This window comes from Dendropsophus ebraccatus, chromosome 4 (genome assembly GCF_027789765.1).
Source record: "Dendropsophus ebraccatus isolate aDenEbr1 chromosome 4, aDenEbr1.pat, whole genome shotgun sequence".
Lineage (NCBI taxonomy): Eukaryota > Metazoa > Chordata > Amphibia > Anura > Hylidae > Dendropsophus > Dendropsophus ebraccatus.
Genome location: NC_091457.1, coordinates 61739501 through 61758120, shown reverse-complemented (window position 1 = coordinate 61758120; position 18620 = coordinate 61739501). Strand labels below are relative to the sequence as shown.

Genomic DNA, 18620 nt, shown 5'->3' with positions numbered 1-18620 from the left:
GACTTTGACGTCTTCAGATGCCGTCATGTCCTTATTCTTGGGGCTCCACCTTTCCCCATCCACTCTTGCATCCTCTCAAATCTCAATTCCCTTTCAAGAGCCACCTGCAGACTCACCTGTTCAATGAGCTGCGTGGACTGTGTGATGTCCTTTGTGTACACATTACATGCAAGCCAGCTTTTATGTACTGACACCTTACAATTACATGATTAACTTCTACCGCTTACTGCTTTGTTCTTCCCTTGGTGCAATAAAATGCTTAAAGTATGTATATATATATATATATATATATATATATATATATATATATATGAAAAATTAATAATGACATTGACACTAATAGAGCATTTTTTTCTTCTCTAAGCCGTCTGCAGGTATTGAAGCATGGGATGGTGTTTGGCAAGTCACTGCAGTAGCCTGACAGCATATCATCCAGGCACAGCAATTCCTGCTTACAGCCCTCGATAAGCTGCACATGTTTTTAGGAGGAGGGAGCTGCTTCTCTTACCTTGCCCCAGCTGTAGACTTCTCACGGCGGATGCAGGCTTACAATGTGAATCAGACAAGCACGCCACAGCAGCCTGGGGAGACAAGCAAGTTTGGTCTGTCTTTTGTGCTGTGAAATCTAGGAATTAAAGGAAAAGAAGGGAAAGCAGAGTGAACAAAAATGCCATCCAAAGGGAAGTATCTAATCAAGGACAATGAGGACTGGATGATTACACATTCACTTTATGAAAAGTACCAGTGCATAAGCCAGCACTATCCACTGCTGCTCATTTTACTGTTTGTGGTGGGGACAGCCAGCGTGACCCTGATTGTCATCTTCTTCACAACCAACGATGTGAGTACACTTTCCTTCTTTTCTCTAACCCCATGGAAGCAAAGCTATAACCCTTACAGGAGTACTACATCTAGTACAAACCGTATGAAAGCTCAGTTAATGAGCTGATTCCATTTACACGTGTGCGTATGATGAGGCATTCTAGTGGAATATCACAGTATGGAAATATCGAGTTTGCACTGACCTACAGCAGTTCTCGGGACAGCTGAGTGGTGTGTGTAAACCTAGCCTTACCTATTTGGCACAGAAGTTTGCTTTTTTTTTTGTGTTTCACCTAAAGCAGATCCAGCCTCTAGATGGGAGTATTTTTTGTCCCTAGAGCAAAACAAAGGCTCAATATGGCTCCAGAGATAGGCTTTTGCTGTAGGTCAATAGAACACTCTAGTTCAGCAGGCAGTGTCGCTTCTGGATAGGTAATGTTACTGAAGACTGCTGTGTTTGGACTGAAAGGCTCAGGCTACACAGCAACTTTTTTGCATTATGGCATATTATCTAATGATTACCAGTGTGATATAATGTGTCAGCAACATGATCACTGAAAATCCGGATTTGATGGATATTTGGCTGGAAGCACTTTATCTCAATGTGAGTCAAGTGCAATTGCAGCCTGAAAACCTAGAGCTAAATCTTAAAGGGGTGCTTCAGCGGGGGGGGGGGGGGCACTTTTTCGCTGGGACCGGGGAGGAGGTGGCCGAGGGAAAAGACGTCCACTCACCTCCACGGTTCTTGCGGCGGGTCCGGCATCACGGCGGACGGGGCCTGGTTCCAGGCCACTTCCAGGTGTCTGACTTGGCCACCTCCTCCCTGGTCCCAGCAAAAAAGTGCCCCCCCGCTGGAGTACCCCTTTAGAGCTATGTTCACACACAGTAAAATGAAAGCACGATGCAACATTAAAATAGGTACAAAATGCAGCGATGTTTTGAATTTAATAATGTGCTACATTAAAGTCTATGGAAAATGTCAGTCTGTGCACACAATGTAAAACAAATAAACTAATACAGTGGTACCTTGGTTATCGAACATAATTGGTTCTGGAAGGCTGTTCCAGAATCGAGCAGTTCGAGAACCGAGCTGTAAATTCCCATAGGGTACAATGTTAAACTAATTAATAGGTTCTTACACTCCGTGGGTCAGGTGCAGAGCACCTGGCCCACAGAGCGTAAGAACGCTCCATGTTCAGAGGAACATTAAGAGGCAGGAGCGGGCAGCTATTTTAACTTGCCGCCGCGCTCCTGCTCCGCTTAGCTGCGGGGGACACCCTGTAAAGAAGCGGGGATTCCCCTCATTATGATGGGATTCCCCACTTCTTTATAGGGTGTCCCCCGCAGCTGAGAGGAGCAGGAGCACGGCGGCAAGTCTAAATAGCCGCCCGCTCCTGCCTCTCACTGCGGGGGATTCCCTATAAAGAAGGCAGCCGCACTGCTCCCGCACTAACCTGTCATTCCAGCCCCCCCCCCCCCCGCTGGCCCGGATCTCTTCTTGTATGTACTGTATCCCCCGCAGCCGCACGCATCTGCTGTTCTGCCAGCAGCCCCGCTCACCAACTCCTTAGCTGCTTCCTCCCGCTGGTCCCCGCCGCCTCTGCAGACTCTCCTTCATCCTGCAGCCACGGCGGGGAGCAGCAGGAGGAAGCGGCTAAGAAGCTGATGAGCGGGGCCGCGTGCAGAACAGCAGATGTGTGCGGCTGCGGGGGGACGCATACAGGAAGAGCTCTGGGCCAGCGGGGGGGGGGGGGGGGGGGCGACGACGTGGAATGAAAGGTTAGTGCGGCCGGCTTCAGGTCGTCCCCGCAGTGAGAGGCAGGAGCAGGCGGCTATTTAAACTTGCCACCGTGCTCCTGCTCCTCTCAGCTGCCGGGGACACCTTGTAAAGAAGTGGGGAATCCCATCATAATGAGGGGAATCCCCGCTTCTTTACAGGGTGTCCCCCGCAGCTGAGAGGAGCAGGAGCGCGGCGGCAAGTTTAAATAGCCGCCCTCTCCTGCCTCTCAGTGTTCCCGAACACCTCTAACTGTCAGCTGAACATCAGTTCAGCTGACAGTTATCCCCCTGGTTTTGTTCGGATACTGAGCAAAGTTCGAGTACCGAGCAAAACCTCAGGGGGAAATTTAGTTCAAAAACCGAATTGCTCGAATACCGAGGTGTTCGGGAACAGAGGTTTTACTGTGTGTGTGTGTGTGTGTGTATATATATACTGTATATATTGTTTTGCCCAAGCAGCTGTTTCTCTATTCAAAATATCGCTAGGTTTTGTGCCTATATTGATGTTGTTGTATTCTGCTTTTATTTTACTGTGTTTGAACATACCCTTAGGCCGCATTCATGCATTCCGTGTTCTGCACGGAACATGGACATGGAATGCCTACGACGAACTGTATATTCATACAGTTCCCCCGCTCCCAGTATCTTATCACAGATGCTGCCCAGGCGGGGGGCACTCCTTTACAGGCATTCCATACGGAACACGGAACATGTGAATGCAGCTTTAGGCCTCATTCACACATTCAGCAGTTTGTCAGAACCGTACATTATGTCCACAATTTACAAAAGAATTTGTCCGTAGTGCATCTGTAATTTGTATTTTTTGTGGATCTGTAAAAAATAGGAAGGTGATAGTTAAATTAAAGGGGTACTCCAGCGATTCTTTTTTTTTTTTTTTTTTTTTTTTCTTCCACCTCAACTGGTTTCAGAAAGTTATAGAGATGTGTAATTTACTTCTATTAAAAAATCTCTAGTCTTCTCATACTTATCAGCTGTTGTATGTCCTGCAGTAAGTGGTGTATTCTTTCCAATTTGACACAGTGATCTCTGCTGCCATCTTAGGTCAATTATTTCTGTCCGCTACAGTGTGAACAACGGCCGTTGTTCTGCAATTTTCACATAATGTATAGACGGACGTACATTGCCTAGACTTTAATGGTATTTTGGATTGCAGGCACACCCAAATGTGCCTGCTATCCAAATAAAATCAAATGATGTTCATGTGGCCGATATGTAAAACAGTGGCCGTTGTCTTTACACAGTTTGAACAAAGCTCAATATTTATACTCCAGTTAAAGGAGTTTCTTTCAAATCAACTGGTGTCAGAAAGTTATATAGATTTGTAATTTACTTATATTTAAAAATCTCTAGTCTTTCCATACTTATTAGCTGCTTTATGTCCTGCAGTAAGTGGTATATTCTTTCCAATTTGACACAGTGCTCTCTGCTGTCATCTCTGTCCAAGACAGGAACTGTCCAGAGCAAGAGGTTTTCTATGGGGATCTGCTACTGCTCTGGACAGTTCTTGTCTCGGCCACTGTGCACTGTGTCAGACTGGAAAGAATACACCACTTACTACCATACCCAGCGTATAAGACCACCCCTGACTTCTAAGAAGATTTTTCAGGTTTAAAAAAGTCGCCTTATACTCCAAAAAATACGATACTCAGTCTGTTAAGGAAATTGTGATTAATGATTTAGAAAACAAACCTGCAAAGAGGGTAAAAACCTAGTTTTTGAAGGAAAAGACCATGAGCTATTTTGTTACTAATAAAACAAAGATGTTATTTTAATTGTTTGTAATCCGAAGTGTGACTGAATACTACAGTGATTCTCTAAGAAACCATGTGATCGCTGTTCAGATGGTCAATGATACCACAGAAAGAGGAATTGTTCTAATGAAAAAAAAAAGTTTAATAAATTGATTAGGAACGAACAACAACAAAAAAATCTTGCTGAAAGTGGTTCAGCATCACAGAATCATTGAAAGTTATAAGTTACAAAACTTATCAAAGTGTGCAAGCTCTAAATTTTATCCAATCTTCTTGACATTTGCCATATATAACTTAGGATAATTGGGGCATAAGCAATTAACATCTTTGGAAAACACCCTACTATACACCTTCAGTAATTATCGGGCAATTAAATTTTCCGTCTGATAGTTCCTCTCCTGACTCCGCCATACATATTTCGGCCATGTTCACGCTATGTATAACACTGGCAGTTCTGTGATCCAGCAGGGTCACAGAACAGCCGGTGTTACTGATCATCGGCCGGATGATCTTCACTTCTGCTGAATTCACCGCTGCTGAAAAATACGCCTCAGGTTATATGAGGTATTACATCTTGGCTCCATTCACTTCAATGGAACCGAGCTGCAGGACCATGCACAAACTGAGCACTAGAATGGTGCTGTTTTTGGAAGTAAGCAGCTGTGGTTTTTAAACACTTTTAAAGAAGAATTCCACATAATTTTTTTTATTTGTCCTCCTGCTGCATGCTGGTACATATACTTTCAAACAATGATCGGCTTCAGTCTGGTCCTGTGGCGTTATTCCAATCCCGTGGGTTTCTACTGGATCTCTTCTGCTTCAGCTCTACAGCTAGGGAGGCTGGAAGTCAGAGTCTTTAATGCATCTCTATGAGAGCAATCTCATAGAGATACATTGGAGACCCTGACTTCTGGCCTTGAATAGCCCTGGAAAAAGAAGAGGGGTCAGGAGAGCCGTGACTTCACCACCCACAGGATTCGAACAGCACCACAGGGCCGGAATGAAGCCATGCCGCAGGACACCGTTTCTCATTGTTAAGTGTATGTGCCAGAGTGCAGTGGGGGCAAATAAAAAATAATGTGGACTTGGGGTGACTGCCCCGCCGGTGAGCAGGGTTAGATGGGTCACACTGATGTAGTGGTTGGCCGAGGTATAGTTCTGTCGGATGGTAGTTTGTCGTGATGCCAGTGCCGGTTGCGCACACAGGTATGGTGGCACACCTGCTTTTATTTTAGTGGGCTGGCTATACCTTGTTCCCCTGTGGGCAGGGACCTGCCGGGCTGTCGTGGGGTCCCTTGGGTAATTATCACGTTGCTCCGGAGTGGAGTAGTGACCCACCCTTACTATTGGCACTGCCGCCCACAGAAAGGGGAGATGATCCAAGGAAAGTGTATCTGCTGTTTCTGTGCATAGTGAAGAATCACAGAGTCTCTTTAGCATAGGCAGTAGATAATACAGCTTTGCGTTGATACAATACTTTACAATTTACAAAAGATAGTTAATACTTCAGAGTTCAGATCTGTACTGAGAGTAGGAGAGATACAGCCGTGCTGACTGAGTTGCGTGATGAGAAGTAGACAAGAGGATCATAAGAGTAGAGAGGAGGATGTCAAGAGAGTCTCAACCCAAGTAGTACTGGGCTCTGCCAGAACTTCAGAGGTAGAAATAGAAGAATACTTGACAGTAGAGCGAATACTTGTGCCTGTGTTTTTACTCTTTGGTCTTTGCACCACCTATTGCTCCCCAGTGTCGAGTTACCCATCCTAGAGGGTGACACAAGCCCCAGACCTTGTTACCTGTGATGAGCGGTATGCTGAGGGCTTCCTGCTTACACCTGCTCTGCAAGATAGAGTGCATAGGCTTCTAGCAACTTTGCTCTATTCGGATCAGTTCCTTTGCTTCTTTGTGGATACTGTCCTGCACTGTGTTTCTCTTTGCCCATGGTGTTGGTTAGGATGATTGCTGACTTGTCCTCTCTAGTAGTAGCTTAACACTGCATAGTGTGGAATATGGTTATTTGAAGAGAAACTGTAGGGAGCATCCTACCTCTACAGAGTCTAAAGGCGAAAGACCCTACACTTTCTCTACCCATGTGACTTCCTTCCTACAGCATGTGTAAATTGTGCTGTGAGTGGGTGAGGAGGATGCATATGCAAAAGTAAAGAGAGAGATGATAGGTGAGAAGAAAGAATTCTCATTGGTGTACAGATCCATGTGACACATAAACAAAACAATAACCCTTTGGGTACTACAGCTGTGAAATATCTGGATATACATACTTGCAATTACGACATCTAGTGGTAACACTCTGGTACTGCTACATTACCACTTACACTTACAAGTACAGGCTTTTGCAAAGGGTGCAACCACTAGCAACACCCATGGTGGGACACCACAGACGGGTTCTTTAAGAGCTCTAAAAATGGGCAGCCATACCAATAGAGCACATGATTGTTGATTGATCACTGCAATCTATTGCCCCAGAATTAATTATAGGAAAGCTGCATGAGGTCCCATTTGTAGCTCTGCTATTATCTAACCACTGCCAGATAAGGTGACTGGTATGTGTACTACTTCACTTCTTGAAGATCAACTTATAGGGGGACATTTATCAAGACAGGCATGCCAGTCATAAAGCCCCGCCCCTTTTCTCCGCCCCGGTCCTGTACCCGGCGCAGGCACTGTGCAAAAATCTACATCTACTCTGAAGCATAAACCTTCAAAAATCAGGCGTGGGATAAGGCCACGCTTCCTCCCCATCTTGTTACGTTCCCCCTGTCGGTGGGGATTTGGCTGGTGTACGCCATGGAGATGGGGAAAATCTGCCACTCTTTTGTGGTGTACGCCAGAGGTGCAAAATGATAACTTTCCCCCAAAGAATGTCTATTGAAGATACATGTTTAATTGGAAACCCTGAAAAATGGTTCCCCCCACACACACAACAACTGACTGTGGTGGCATTTAGTGACTTGTGAGTGAACAGCCTTATAAGACAGTTTGTCCTGCTTGTTTTTTGTTAAGCGAGGGTAAAAATCCTAAAGGTTGTTTCCAGCCATCCCTTTAATTGCCATTTTTGTTAAAAATTAACACACATTCTGCAGTCATTTTAGAGCTAATATGTTAATTGAGATTTTCTTTTGACTGTTTAAATGGAAATATTGTTACCAAAACGTCACCTTTATTACATTATGTTCTAAACCAGCTGACCGGTTTATTTTATTAGGTCCCGTCTAAGTTTTTTTTTTTTTTTTTTAAATCTGTTTGGAGTACTCTTGCATCACTTGCAGCATGTCAAAGACTTAAAGGGGTTATCCAGTGCTACAAAAACATGGCCAATCTTGTCTCCAGTTCAGGTGCGGTTTGCAATTAAGCTCCATTCACTTCAATGGAACTGAGCAGCAAAACCCCGCCCAAGCTAGAGACAAGAGCAGGGCTGTCTCTGGAAGAAAGTGGCCATGTTTTTGTAGTGCTGGATAACCCCTTTAAAGGAGATATCCAGTGCTACAAAAACTTGACCCCTTTTCCCCCACTCTTGTCTCCAGATTGGACAGGGTTTGAAACTCAGCTCCATTGAAGTTAATGGAGCTTAAAGGGGTTATCCAGCGCTAGAAAAAATGGCCACTTTCCTCCTACTGTTGTCTCCAGTTTGGGTGGGGGTTTGAAACTCAGTTCCATTGAAGTAAATGGAGCGTAATTACAAACAGCACCTGAACTGGAGACAACAGTAGGGGGAAAAGTGGCCATGTTTTTGTAGAGCTGGATAACTCCTTTAATTGCAAACCACAACTGACCTGGAAACAAGAGAGGGGGAAAAGGAGCCATGTTTTTTGTAGCGCTGGATAACCCCTTTAAAGGGGTTGTCAAGGGAAAACACATTTTGCTTAATCAGGGGGGTGTTGTAAAAATATTAAAGAAGCTAAATTTACCGCCTCCACTCTCTTGGTCCTCTACTGATCTCCGCTGCTTCTTTGGTCTTATGTCCCAACCCTACAGAAACTGACATGCCCAGCCGATATGTGGCAACAGTAGTGTCCCGTCTAGTTTCTTTATTGCTAGAAGCAGGTGGAGGAGAAGAGTACATATGTTTATTATTTTTTATGCCACACCCATCCATTGAGCAAATTTTTGTTTTCACCAGAAAACCCCTTTTAAAGTGAATCTGTCAGCTGTAATTCATGTTCCAAGCTGCTGACACTGTTAGATAGGTGTTAGATCAAGGAGACACATGGTACCATCCATATATTTGTCTGTGCTTCCAGGATATAGAGAAATGCTTTTATGCTCGGGCACAAAGAGTAAAATGGGCTTATCCAAGCTCCTTAACTGATGCAAGCTGGAATGTCTCCTCTTTCCTCCTCTCTGCTTGATTGACGCCTGGAAGCAGAGTCCCAAGCAGGGTCAGGTATGGGAGGGGGAGTATGGAGGTGTTACAGCTTACTGCACTTCACTCATTGTACTATAAAATGAAAGCATTTTTCTATGTTATGGAAGCACATACAGATATACAAAAGATACCATGTGTCTCCTTGCCCTAACAGCATCTAACAGTGTAAACAGTTTGGAATGTGAATTGCAGCTGACAGATTCCCTTTCACTAGATAGATTATAAGTGGTAGATCAATGGGAGTTTTTTAATAGGACTCCCACAGTCTAGAAGGGGGTGGGGGTGTGAAGACACCGACCATAAAGGCTTATTTCCACGTTCTGTCACACATGGAGCCTATTGATGGGGAAGCTGTGTAGTGGGCTTTTTCTCCACCCAGTGTCATGTATCAATATGATGCTGGGAGCAGGGAAAGTGTTTGCAAAGGAGAACGCTGCTTTACAGTGCTGCAAAGATGCAAAGTGTCAGAGGCTTTCCCAAGTCCCTAAAATGTTGTGAGCTGTAACATCACCTCATCGCCCCATCCCTAAGGGTCCATTTACACAGAAAGATTATCTGCCAAAGATTTAAAGCCAAAGCCAGGAATGAATTTGAAAGGAGGAGAAATCTCAGGCTTTCCTTTATGACCTGTTCCCTGTTTATAGTCTTGTTTATGACTTTGGCTTCAAATCTTTGGCAGATCATCTGTCAGATAATCTTTCTGTGTAAACGCACCCTAACGCTGTTTGATTGACAGCTTGGCTTGAAGCAGAGTTCAAGCAGGGATGAAACTGGGAGGGGTAGCGAGAAGGTATTGCAGCTTCCAGCATTTTAGAATGGAGAAGCCTCTCTAAAGCTTTCCCCAGGAGAATAAAAGCATTTCTCTGCATTCTGAAAGCACAGATGGATATATGAAAGGTACCATGTGTCTCTATGCACAGTGTTGGAACGTGAATTGCAGCTGACAGTTCATTATAAAGGGTTGCCCTAAGATCTGAAAAGTTGTTACTTTCTTCTCTCTCTGGTGCTCTATTGCCAGCATGGTCCTATGGCTTCCTCCCTTGGAAGGTTTTGTTCTTTTCATCTGGGCATGTACTAAATTGCCACTGACCCATGTGGATAAAGTAGTGCATGCCCCAGCCCACCCCCTTTCATGGGGAAGAGTGTGTCAATATTCTTTAAATTTCTGGAGGAATAATGGAGAAATGCGGAAATATAAGATAATAAAGATTCTCCAGAATTGATGTTTTATCGGAAGTCTAAAGACAGTTGTTGGGTACCCCTCAAAGATTGTATTCCCAGGAACTGTATTTATAGTTATTGTAAACCTCTTCTAACACCACAGGGAATCCTGAACAATACAACTGGAGACTTCCTCTGGCCAAGTGTTACTGAGTTTATATTGTGTATAAAGATTTAATTGCAGTTTTGTAGCTACTGTAATAGTGTTTTGGCAACCCTGCAGTGGTATTCACTACCTGAGCAGGCTGCAGTGAAGGGAAGGGCTTTGGCCTGGCCTACTTCTTGTCACAGGAACGGTTAGCTCACATACCTCATGTCACTGAATACGTGACAAGTCATGGCATGGTGAGTGGCATAGCATGAACTGGAAGCGTCTTAAACATATTGGCATATGGCTTTATGTCACAGTTTGTGTGATCTCTTTGCAAATCTATGTTCTGTATTTACCAGTATCAAACTTTAAGTTTATTGCACAGTCCACCCGGGCACTGTCATTTTTAAATGGCAGATTATAGTGGAGATCCTGGTACAGATTTTTCATAGGTGCCCAGGAACTTCCGGCCACATCTCTTCGTAATAAAACAAAGAAACTGGTTATAATGTAATGTTGTGTTGTGCACTATAAGGAATTTTGCTTGTTCAGTCTTTGGCCATAGGAATCCTGCATTTAGAAGTAATAGAATTAATATATAACAATATCCATATGGCCCAAGTTTTGTAATTGTATTTTTTAGGGGCCATGCAAAGGGCGCAAGTGAGTGTTGATCCTTGTATCGTTTATGCTGCCTTTTAAATGCATTTCTATCTATTGTGTACACAGTGAGTGCAGCAAATACCAATACATTCTGAAGCTGCACAAAAGATGCGATCAGCCGACGAGCAGCTTACACTGGTCGTTTATTGGCCAAGGAACGTTTCTAGCAACACTAACAATGAAAAGGCGCTTTAGGGTATTTTCCCGTGTGCATATTTTGACTTCCCTTTTTTTCAAGTTGATTGGTAGCAAATATCCCCTATCCCATTTGAAAGACCTTTGTATAACTCCCATCTGTAGGGTGCATTTTTTACAAGTAGGTGGCTGGGAAACTGTCATGCTGGGCACTAATTCTTGGCACCGCAGTGGGGGCCCAGTTAAATATTCCGTATAGGCCTCGCTTCCTTCTTTGCATGCCAGTGTTCCTATAATAAGCTTGCAGAACTTTACAGTTAAGCTTCTCTTTCTTTGTTCTGTGAATACATAAGCAGAATACAGGTTATAGGTTTTTGGCACGCAATATTACATTCCTAAAATACTGACAGAAGATGTGTCAATTGGATACACGTTGTCTGCCCTGAATTATTGTGAGAACACGTACACAGTTGTTGCAGTTAGAATATAATATGAAATTGCTATTTGTATAATTGCCTAATATTTTATAATCTATAATCTTCCCATTTTATTGCTTTTTCTGACACCATCCTTTATTTTTTTTTCACAGGCTCCCACTCAGCACCTTCCCTTCATAATCACAGTATTTGTGGCCCTGGTGATATTCTGCGCTCTCTATGTTTTGGTATACACAGAATCCTTTGTAAGAAAGTGGCTGCAAGTCTTCTCCATGGTGATCTACACTTGCCTTCTGACTATTGGATATGTATTAATTTTTGATCCAGACAATGTCCAAACTTGGGACCAGGTAAAGCAAATCTATTTACTGTGGGTTCTTTGAACATGACATTAAAATAGAAGTAAGATTTTTGTAGCTATAGTACCTAATGATGGAGGTTTCACTGTATTCTGGTGCACTTTTTATTTCTTTGATAATAAGCTGGTCACAATGTGCTGCTATACGCCCCAGCACTAAGCTGTAATGTAAAGCTAGCCATACACATTATGCAAAAGTACTGCCCAGACACCGTCGCATGTCCGTGAGCTAGCCAGACCTTTCTCCGGGAAGGAACAACCAAGCCAAGGGGGGTCTCCAGTCAAGGAAACCACCTTCCAACAAACCACAATCAAAGAATGACAGGACTTGTGAAATACACCAGCAAGGTATCTATCCACCATTCGGGTTATTTGACCCTCATCAGTGTGGCGTAGGATTCTGGCTAGTAGGAGCAAACCTAGGCTTTTCCAATAAATAGAACTTGATGTTTGATATTTGTAGATCACATTATTTTATGTTGTGACAAATGTAATACCTGCTGGGTTTAAATACAATAGCGCATACGTTCACTGGTGTGTGGTTACTTTAAATTTGACTAAAAATTATGTGATTGATGCTTCATTATATTGTATGCGTGTGATCATACTATGTACTATATGGGCATAAAACATACTATTACATTACTATGTAATTGGAGTGATATAGTGCATACATTAATGTGCCATCCATTTTAATGTTGCTATTTGTAATCCTTGTGTGACTAATAGCACGTGATTTGGTTTTCTAACATACAGAATGAGTGCGATTGTTGTTCTGGGACACATGTTTGACCATGTTGCCTGTGTTGCTTACTGTAGCTGAGCACATAATACTTAATTTAGGATTCATTCGGGGTTATTATCTCGTGATGGGTGCATTAATACATTGAATGAATGCGATCATGTATCGTCTTTTATTATCTGCTCATGCACATGATCGCAATAACCTTGTCTCTTGCTGTATCTGTGCGTTTAATATGATTTGCAATGTGACATCACTTCAGGTTTCTATGCGCTACAGTGCGGCGTGCGTGCCAGCGGCCATCAAATACTCTCAACAGGTACATACTATCAAGTAATCACGCTTTTGATACAAATATGACCAGCATCATGACACACACATGCTGACTCCTGCTGAAGTTATGGGGACATATTGGAACTTGTGGGATTTAGGTGACATTACACCAAGGTTGATTTGCTCATCATTGCATTGCCATTAGCTTTGTGTATTTGACAGATCCTTGTTGTTTGACTATTGTTCTATTGCTTTTGATGCTATTTGTGAAGCAATTTGTGTGGGTATACATCATGACAGCCCCCCTTGGTGTATGTGTGTCATCACAAGGCTTGTGGGGATACACCTGGGTCTACTAAGACTACTCATTGTCCCATTTTAAATGTTTTTAATTATGTTTTGGACTTTGTATCAATACAAGTGTTATTTATTATTTGATATAGTTTGTATCCACGTGTGCATAGTCGCTTTTCTCTTCTGTGTATACTTAGCTGTTGGGCTTCTTGTTTTTCACCTTATTAGTAGCTGTACCCACCACTGATTTTATCTTTTGTTGTAACTTCATTTTTGTTGCAGACTTGCATATTAATTTCCTAATAAATATCATGTAATTTAATGCAATATGTTTCTTGAAACTATTTTTATTTCCATCTGCTTTGAGGAACAGGAACAGCTGTACAAAGGTTATTATTTTTATTTTTTTTATTATTATTTTTATGGAGGTCCAGGACAGTCATTCTTAGCCTTTCTGCACCATAAAAACTTGTACTGTCAAGGAGGAGATCTGGTTAGAATGTGCTACCAGCTACCATTATATAGCATAGAATTTTATCTAATGAAAAATAACACCCTTGTATGATGTAGTTTAGAAATTTTATAATTATGTAGGAATAAAAAATAGAATCAAGTGCATTGTATAGTTTCTGTAACGCTCGGCATAAGAACAATGAGGCGTTGTCAGCAAGGAGAGAGACGAAAAGCTCAGGTGTCCTGTCTGGTGCAGCTGCATCTACATATACAAAAGCACCTAGTCTACAAGAAGCAATAATGTCTTAAAAAAAAAAGTAAAATCCTCTAGGAAAGTATGTCTAGTAATAAAACCATTTTTATTGCCCCAATGCATCTTAAACAAAATGTGAAGAAGCTTTGTAAATGTTTATTAAAATGTTCTCCCTTTTGATGTATACAGCCCCTATACAAATCTACGTGTCTCCCTGCCTAGACTGCAAACAACCCCTGTATGATCTGATACCACAGTCTTGTATTCCTCTACTACTCTCTAATGTACAGCCAGTAGATGATGAAGAAAAAGAACTAGAGTAAGGCCTGGTTTACATGTCTGTTCTGCACACAATAGCATTGTCCTGTTCATAGATGAATGGTGATCTTTGCCACAACTGTTTGTACAGTATTAGGACTCGTAACGCCTACAGGAGATCCTATAGTAATACATGAATGTAGATCGTGTGCGTTGGCTGTAAGCACAAAGGTGACAAGGCCACCCCATCAGATGGGACCTTACATTAAAGAAGCAGTTCACTTTTTTTTTTTTCGCCCCCCCCGGGTAGCCGCTGTCAAGTATACTTACAGAAGTTGATCGGTGTCCCGTTGCCGCCGGTCAGTTCCGTCCCGCGGTGCCGTTCACATCAGGCGCGCGCTCACTTCCGCCGGCGCTGTGACTCCTCTTCTCTCCCTTGTCATTTGAACGCCGGAAGTCACGCGCTTCCATAGAGAATGCATGGAAGCGAGTGACTTCCGGCGTATAATCACTGGTCAGAGAAGAGGACTCGCAGCAGCCGGCGGAAGTGAGCGCGCGCCCGATGTGAACGGCACCGCGGGACGGAACTGACCGACGGGAACGGGACACCGATCATCTTCTGTAAGTATACTTGACAGCGGCTACCCGGGGGGGCGAAAAAAAAAAAAGTGAACTGCTTCTTTAAACACACTCCTCTCTCTCGAATTAATGAAACAAATGAACATATTTACTGTAGGTCCCATACGATGATGTCATGGTAGATGGACAATTTCATCAAAATGTGTACTATGCATTTATATGTGTAGTAAATATAGCACTAATGTAGTTCTTTAAACCCCCTATTTATGGGGTCATCTGACATGAGACCGCTTTTAGTACGCTGCTTCACATGTACCGTATCACAGCGGATTTTCGGCTGCGAATCTGCAGCAGATTTGATCGAAATAACTGAATACAGCATCAAATCTGCACCATCAAATCTGCTGTGGATCCTGTCCTGTACATGTGAATACCCCCTAAATGTATATTTTCAGTGGGAATATGCAGTGTAGTTGACAATGAAATCCAGTGTTAAAAATTTAAAATTGGGGCAGAGATTGGAGCTAACCCACATAAAAAACTGTAGCAATAAAGCAAAAGTCTGAGGATGTGTCTTTTATTTCTACCATATAGTGCCATGCATTATTTAGACAAAATCTGCCTAGTGAACATACCTTAAGATTGTTATTGAATCCGGCTAAAGTCAGTGTATTGGTAACTTAATAATGTAGATAGACAGCTTCTTGGTCACCTTGGATATGCAATGTCTGAATGCATTTCTTTGCCATATTAAATAATCTAAAGGTCTCAGTTTACGTGTGCTTTGTCTGACGTGTGTCAGATCTGTCATACTATGCTCAGTGGATCACAATGACTTATAATGGGGTGCCATCATGGAGTCTGACTTTTTGATGAGAAGAATAGCATGGCATGCAGAACTATTTTCCCCTACAAATCCGACAGCATCTGAACAGGTTCTGTGGTGCAGATGTGACCACAGGCTACACCTTATTTACACTTGCTGACTTCATCCATTTCTGAATATTTGCCTGCAATATTCTCTGAAGCGGACCTTCCAAGATTATAAATTTCATTGAAGGCTTATGTTTAAAACAGGCAATTAATGTGTTATCTGTGATGTTTCCAATCCTAGGCCTGATAAAAAGCTACTGCGGCACTTCCATATAACTCGGTGCTGCCCCTTCATTCTGCTGACTGGTTAGAATCCCTGGACAGGGTAGCCTAGTAATGACTATCCTTTGGCACTCCAGTTGTTGAAAAACTACAATTCCCATTATAACTGGACAGCCAAAGTCATATATTTGGTTGTATCTGATCTGCTCTGATCCAGAATAAGGAACAAGTATGAAACTACCCTAACTTTTGCATGTAAATGTCACAAATTTGTATCTGTGGTAGAGAAATTCTACGTTTTTGTTTGTAAAGATGTTTCTCCAATAATTATTATGTAATATAATTTTCCTTGGGGAAAAAAATCTGGCGTGTATATAGCGGAGTTTATACACGATAGTTCCAATGGACACTAAGAAATATATAGCGGTTTCGGTCTAACAGAATTTATTACCCTTAGTATTTTAGTTCATACTATAATATTGCTAATAGCCCATAAATACTACAATTTACACACAGAAAGGCTATGATTTAAAAATATTTCAACACTTTTATTAGCATGATTTAAAATCTACAAAAAATATACATATAGTGCAAGAATAATCCAGTAGAAAAAGCAACTCATTGCCACAGTGCTTAATAGATCATATTAGTATATATCCGTAATGGTAAGCATGAAGATCACTATTAGCACACATGTATACCCACATGGCCTCCCAGGCATCCTAGGCATAAGTATACCTGACCTATATTGGTTCTAAGCCCTAATCAAAACACATGCTTACCCATGGCAATGATGTCGCTGACCCCGACGTACGTTTCACGTACTTCTGTTTTCTCAAGGGGCGTGTCTTAACTCCCGTCACTTCCACTATTTACAGTGGACGCTGGGATTCCTTCCGGGGGTTGACGCAGATCATAGGCTCCTTCTATGGATATATACTAATATGATCTATTAAGCACTGTGGCAATGAGTTGCTTTTTCTACTGGATTATTCTTGCACTATATGTATATTTTTTGTATATTTTAAATCATGCTAATAAACGTGTTGAAATATTTTTAACTCATAGCCTTTCTGTGTGTAAAGTGTATATAGCGGAGGAATCTGCTTAAAGTTGGTTTCTTTCTAAATGAATTTTTGGCTGTCCAGCTCAGGCCATTGTTTAGTTTCAGACAGACTCCGCACTGGACTGTAGCGGTTGCCAAAAAGTCTTGTTCCCCACAGACTCAATAAATATTTAATAGGTATCAGAATAACAAGCAGCTGGCACCATTCCCTGTCCTGTGGAACTCTGGGAATAGTCAGAGGGCACTTGTGGATTTGGAACACATCCATTTTGTACCAAGGTTTTTAACAATATGGTTCTCCTCTTCTTTTAAAGGGTATGTAACTTGGAAAATGACCAAGTTTACACAATTTAACCCCTTATGGCATGGCTCATTTTGTAGTACAGGGTTCAGTATAATTCTATGTATTTGCTGTATCGCATTCAGAAAACTATAAACTGCTGTTTTTTTTTAATTGTTATATAGGCAAAAAAATGAATTTCTCTTATTTTGTTAGTTGTGAAGTTTAAAATATGCCTTTTATTGTTTCATAGCTTTTAATGAATAGAATATATATAACTTTACATAATGATTTTAGGGTTTCCAGCTTTTTTGATTATCTATTTAACGGGGTTGCACTGTAAGGGACTTCAGTGTTGTCCTGCTTACTTGCTGTACATGCAAACCATAAAGCGAGTTATGGTAACAGTTATACATCCTGCCAAATGTTTAAATGTTTGTACCATCACATGCAATGCAATATTTCATAAGTTAAAGATTGGCCTATAATATTTATTATAGCAGTGTATGCAGTGAAAATAGTAGAATGATATCTATAGCCCTACCATTGTTGTATACTACCAGCAGTGAAGGGCTATTTTCCCACAATGTCTTTTTTGGGCCGTTTAAGGCCAAATAACCACCATTATTTCATAATGACGGCCATTATTTGTACAATACCGGCTGTTATTATGAAATAACATCCATTATTTGGCCTTAGGTGGCCAAAAAAGATGTTGTTGGAACATAGCCAAAAAGGTAACCCTTCTTGGCCCAAATTGACTTCAAAGGGGGTATTCCCAACCTGCAGTATCCCCACCCACAAGATGGGGGAAAACAAGCTGATCAGTGTGAGTCTGACCGTTGGGACCACCACCAGTCACAAGAATGGAAGAAAGCTGACCCCGAAATGAATGTTATATAGCACTGAGCTCGGCATTGTTTGTTATCCCCTAAGAGTGGAACGGTAACTGCGCATGCACAGTACACTTCATTCATTTGGGGGACAGTATTCCTCCAATCTCATGATCAGTGAAGATCCCACATTGATCAGCTTGTTGTTCTCTATCAAGGATAATTTTGCACATTGGGAATACCCTTTGTTTTGCTTTTCAGGTCATCTAGCCACATAAACAGCAGTGATAAAGACAAAGCATTATTTAGATATAAATAGATTAACATTTACAGTATATATGTATGTATTAATGTTGTATTTATGTCTCTTTTAGGTGCCCTTCTTCCTGTTTATAACCTTCTCTGTGTACACTATGCTGCCCTTAGGGATGCGAGCCTGCCTGATTATCAGTATCCTCTCCGGAATGTCCCACATCGTTGTCATTAGTATCACAGTAATGATGTGCTCAAACAACCGCAACACCATTGCATTTGAGGTAATCTCATTGACCATAACCGAAAGACAAAGGTGATAAATTCCCAATAGCTCAGAGCTTTAAACTTTAAAGGGGTAGTCCACCCAAAAAATTTTTCTTTCAAATCAACTGGTGCCATAAAGTGCCAGAGATTTGTAATTCACTTCTATTAAAAAATCTTAAGTCTTCCAGTACTTATTAGCTGCTGTATGTCCAGCAGGAAGTAGTGTTTTCTTTCCTGTCTGACCCAGTGCTCTCTGTTGCCTCCTCTGTCCATGTCAGGAACTGTCCAAAGCAGGAGCAAATCCCCATAGAAA

The 18620-nt window shown here is 41.9% G+C and overlaps 1 protein-coding gene across 2 annotated transcripts in view; it reads left to right on the top strand.

The window, feature by feature from the left end:
* Positions 1 to 18620, top strand: part of ADCY7 (adenylate cyclase 7) — a 112696-nt gene that overhangs the window by 51562 nt on the left and 42514 nt on the right. For both annotated transcript variants that reach the window (XM_069965939.1, XM_069965940.1), the window contains exons 2-4: positions 365 to 841; positions 11457 to 11654; positions 18163 to 18324. In XM_069965939.1, coding sequence (XP_069822040.1) covers positions 668 to 841; positions 11457 to 11654; positions 18163 to 18324 — 534 coding nt within the window. In that variant the 5' untranslated portion in view covers positions 365 to 667. The remainder of the gene's footprint in view (positions 1 to 364; positions 842 to 11456; positions 11655 to 18162; positions 18325 to 18620) is intronic.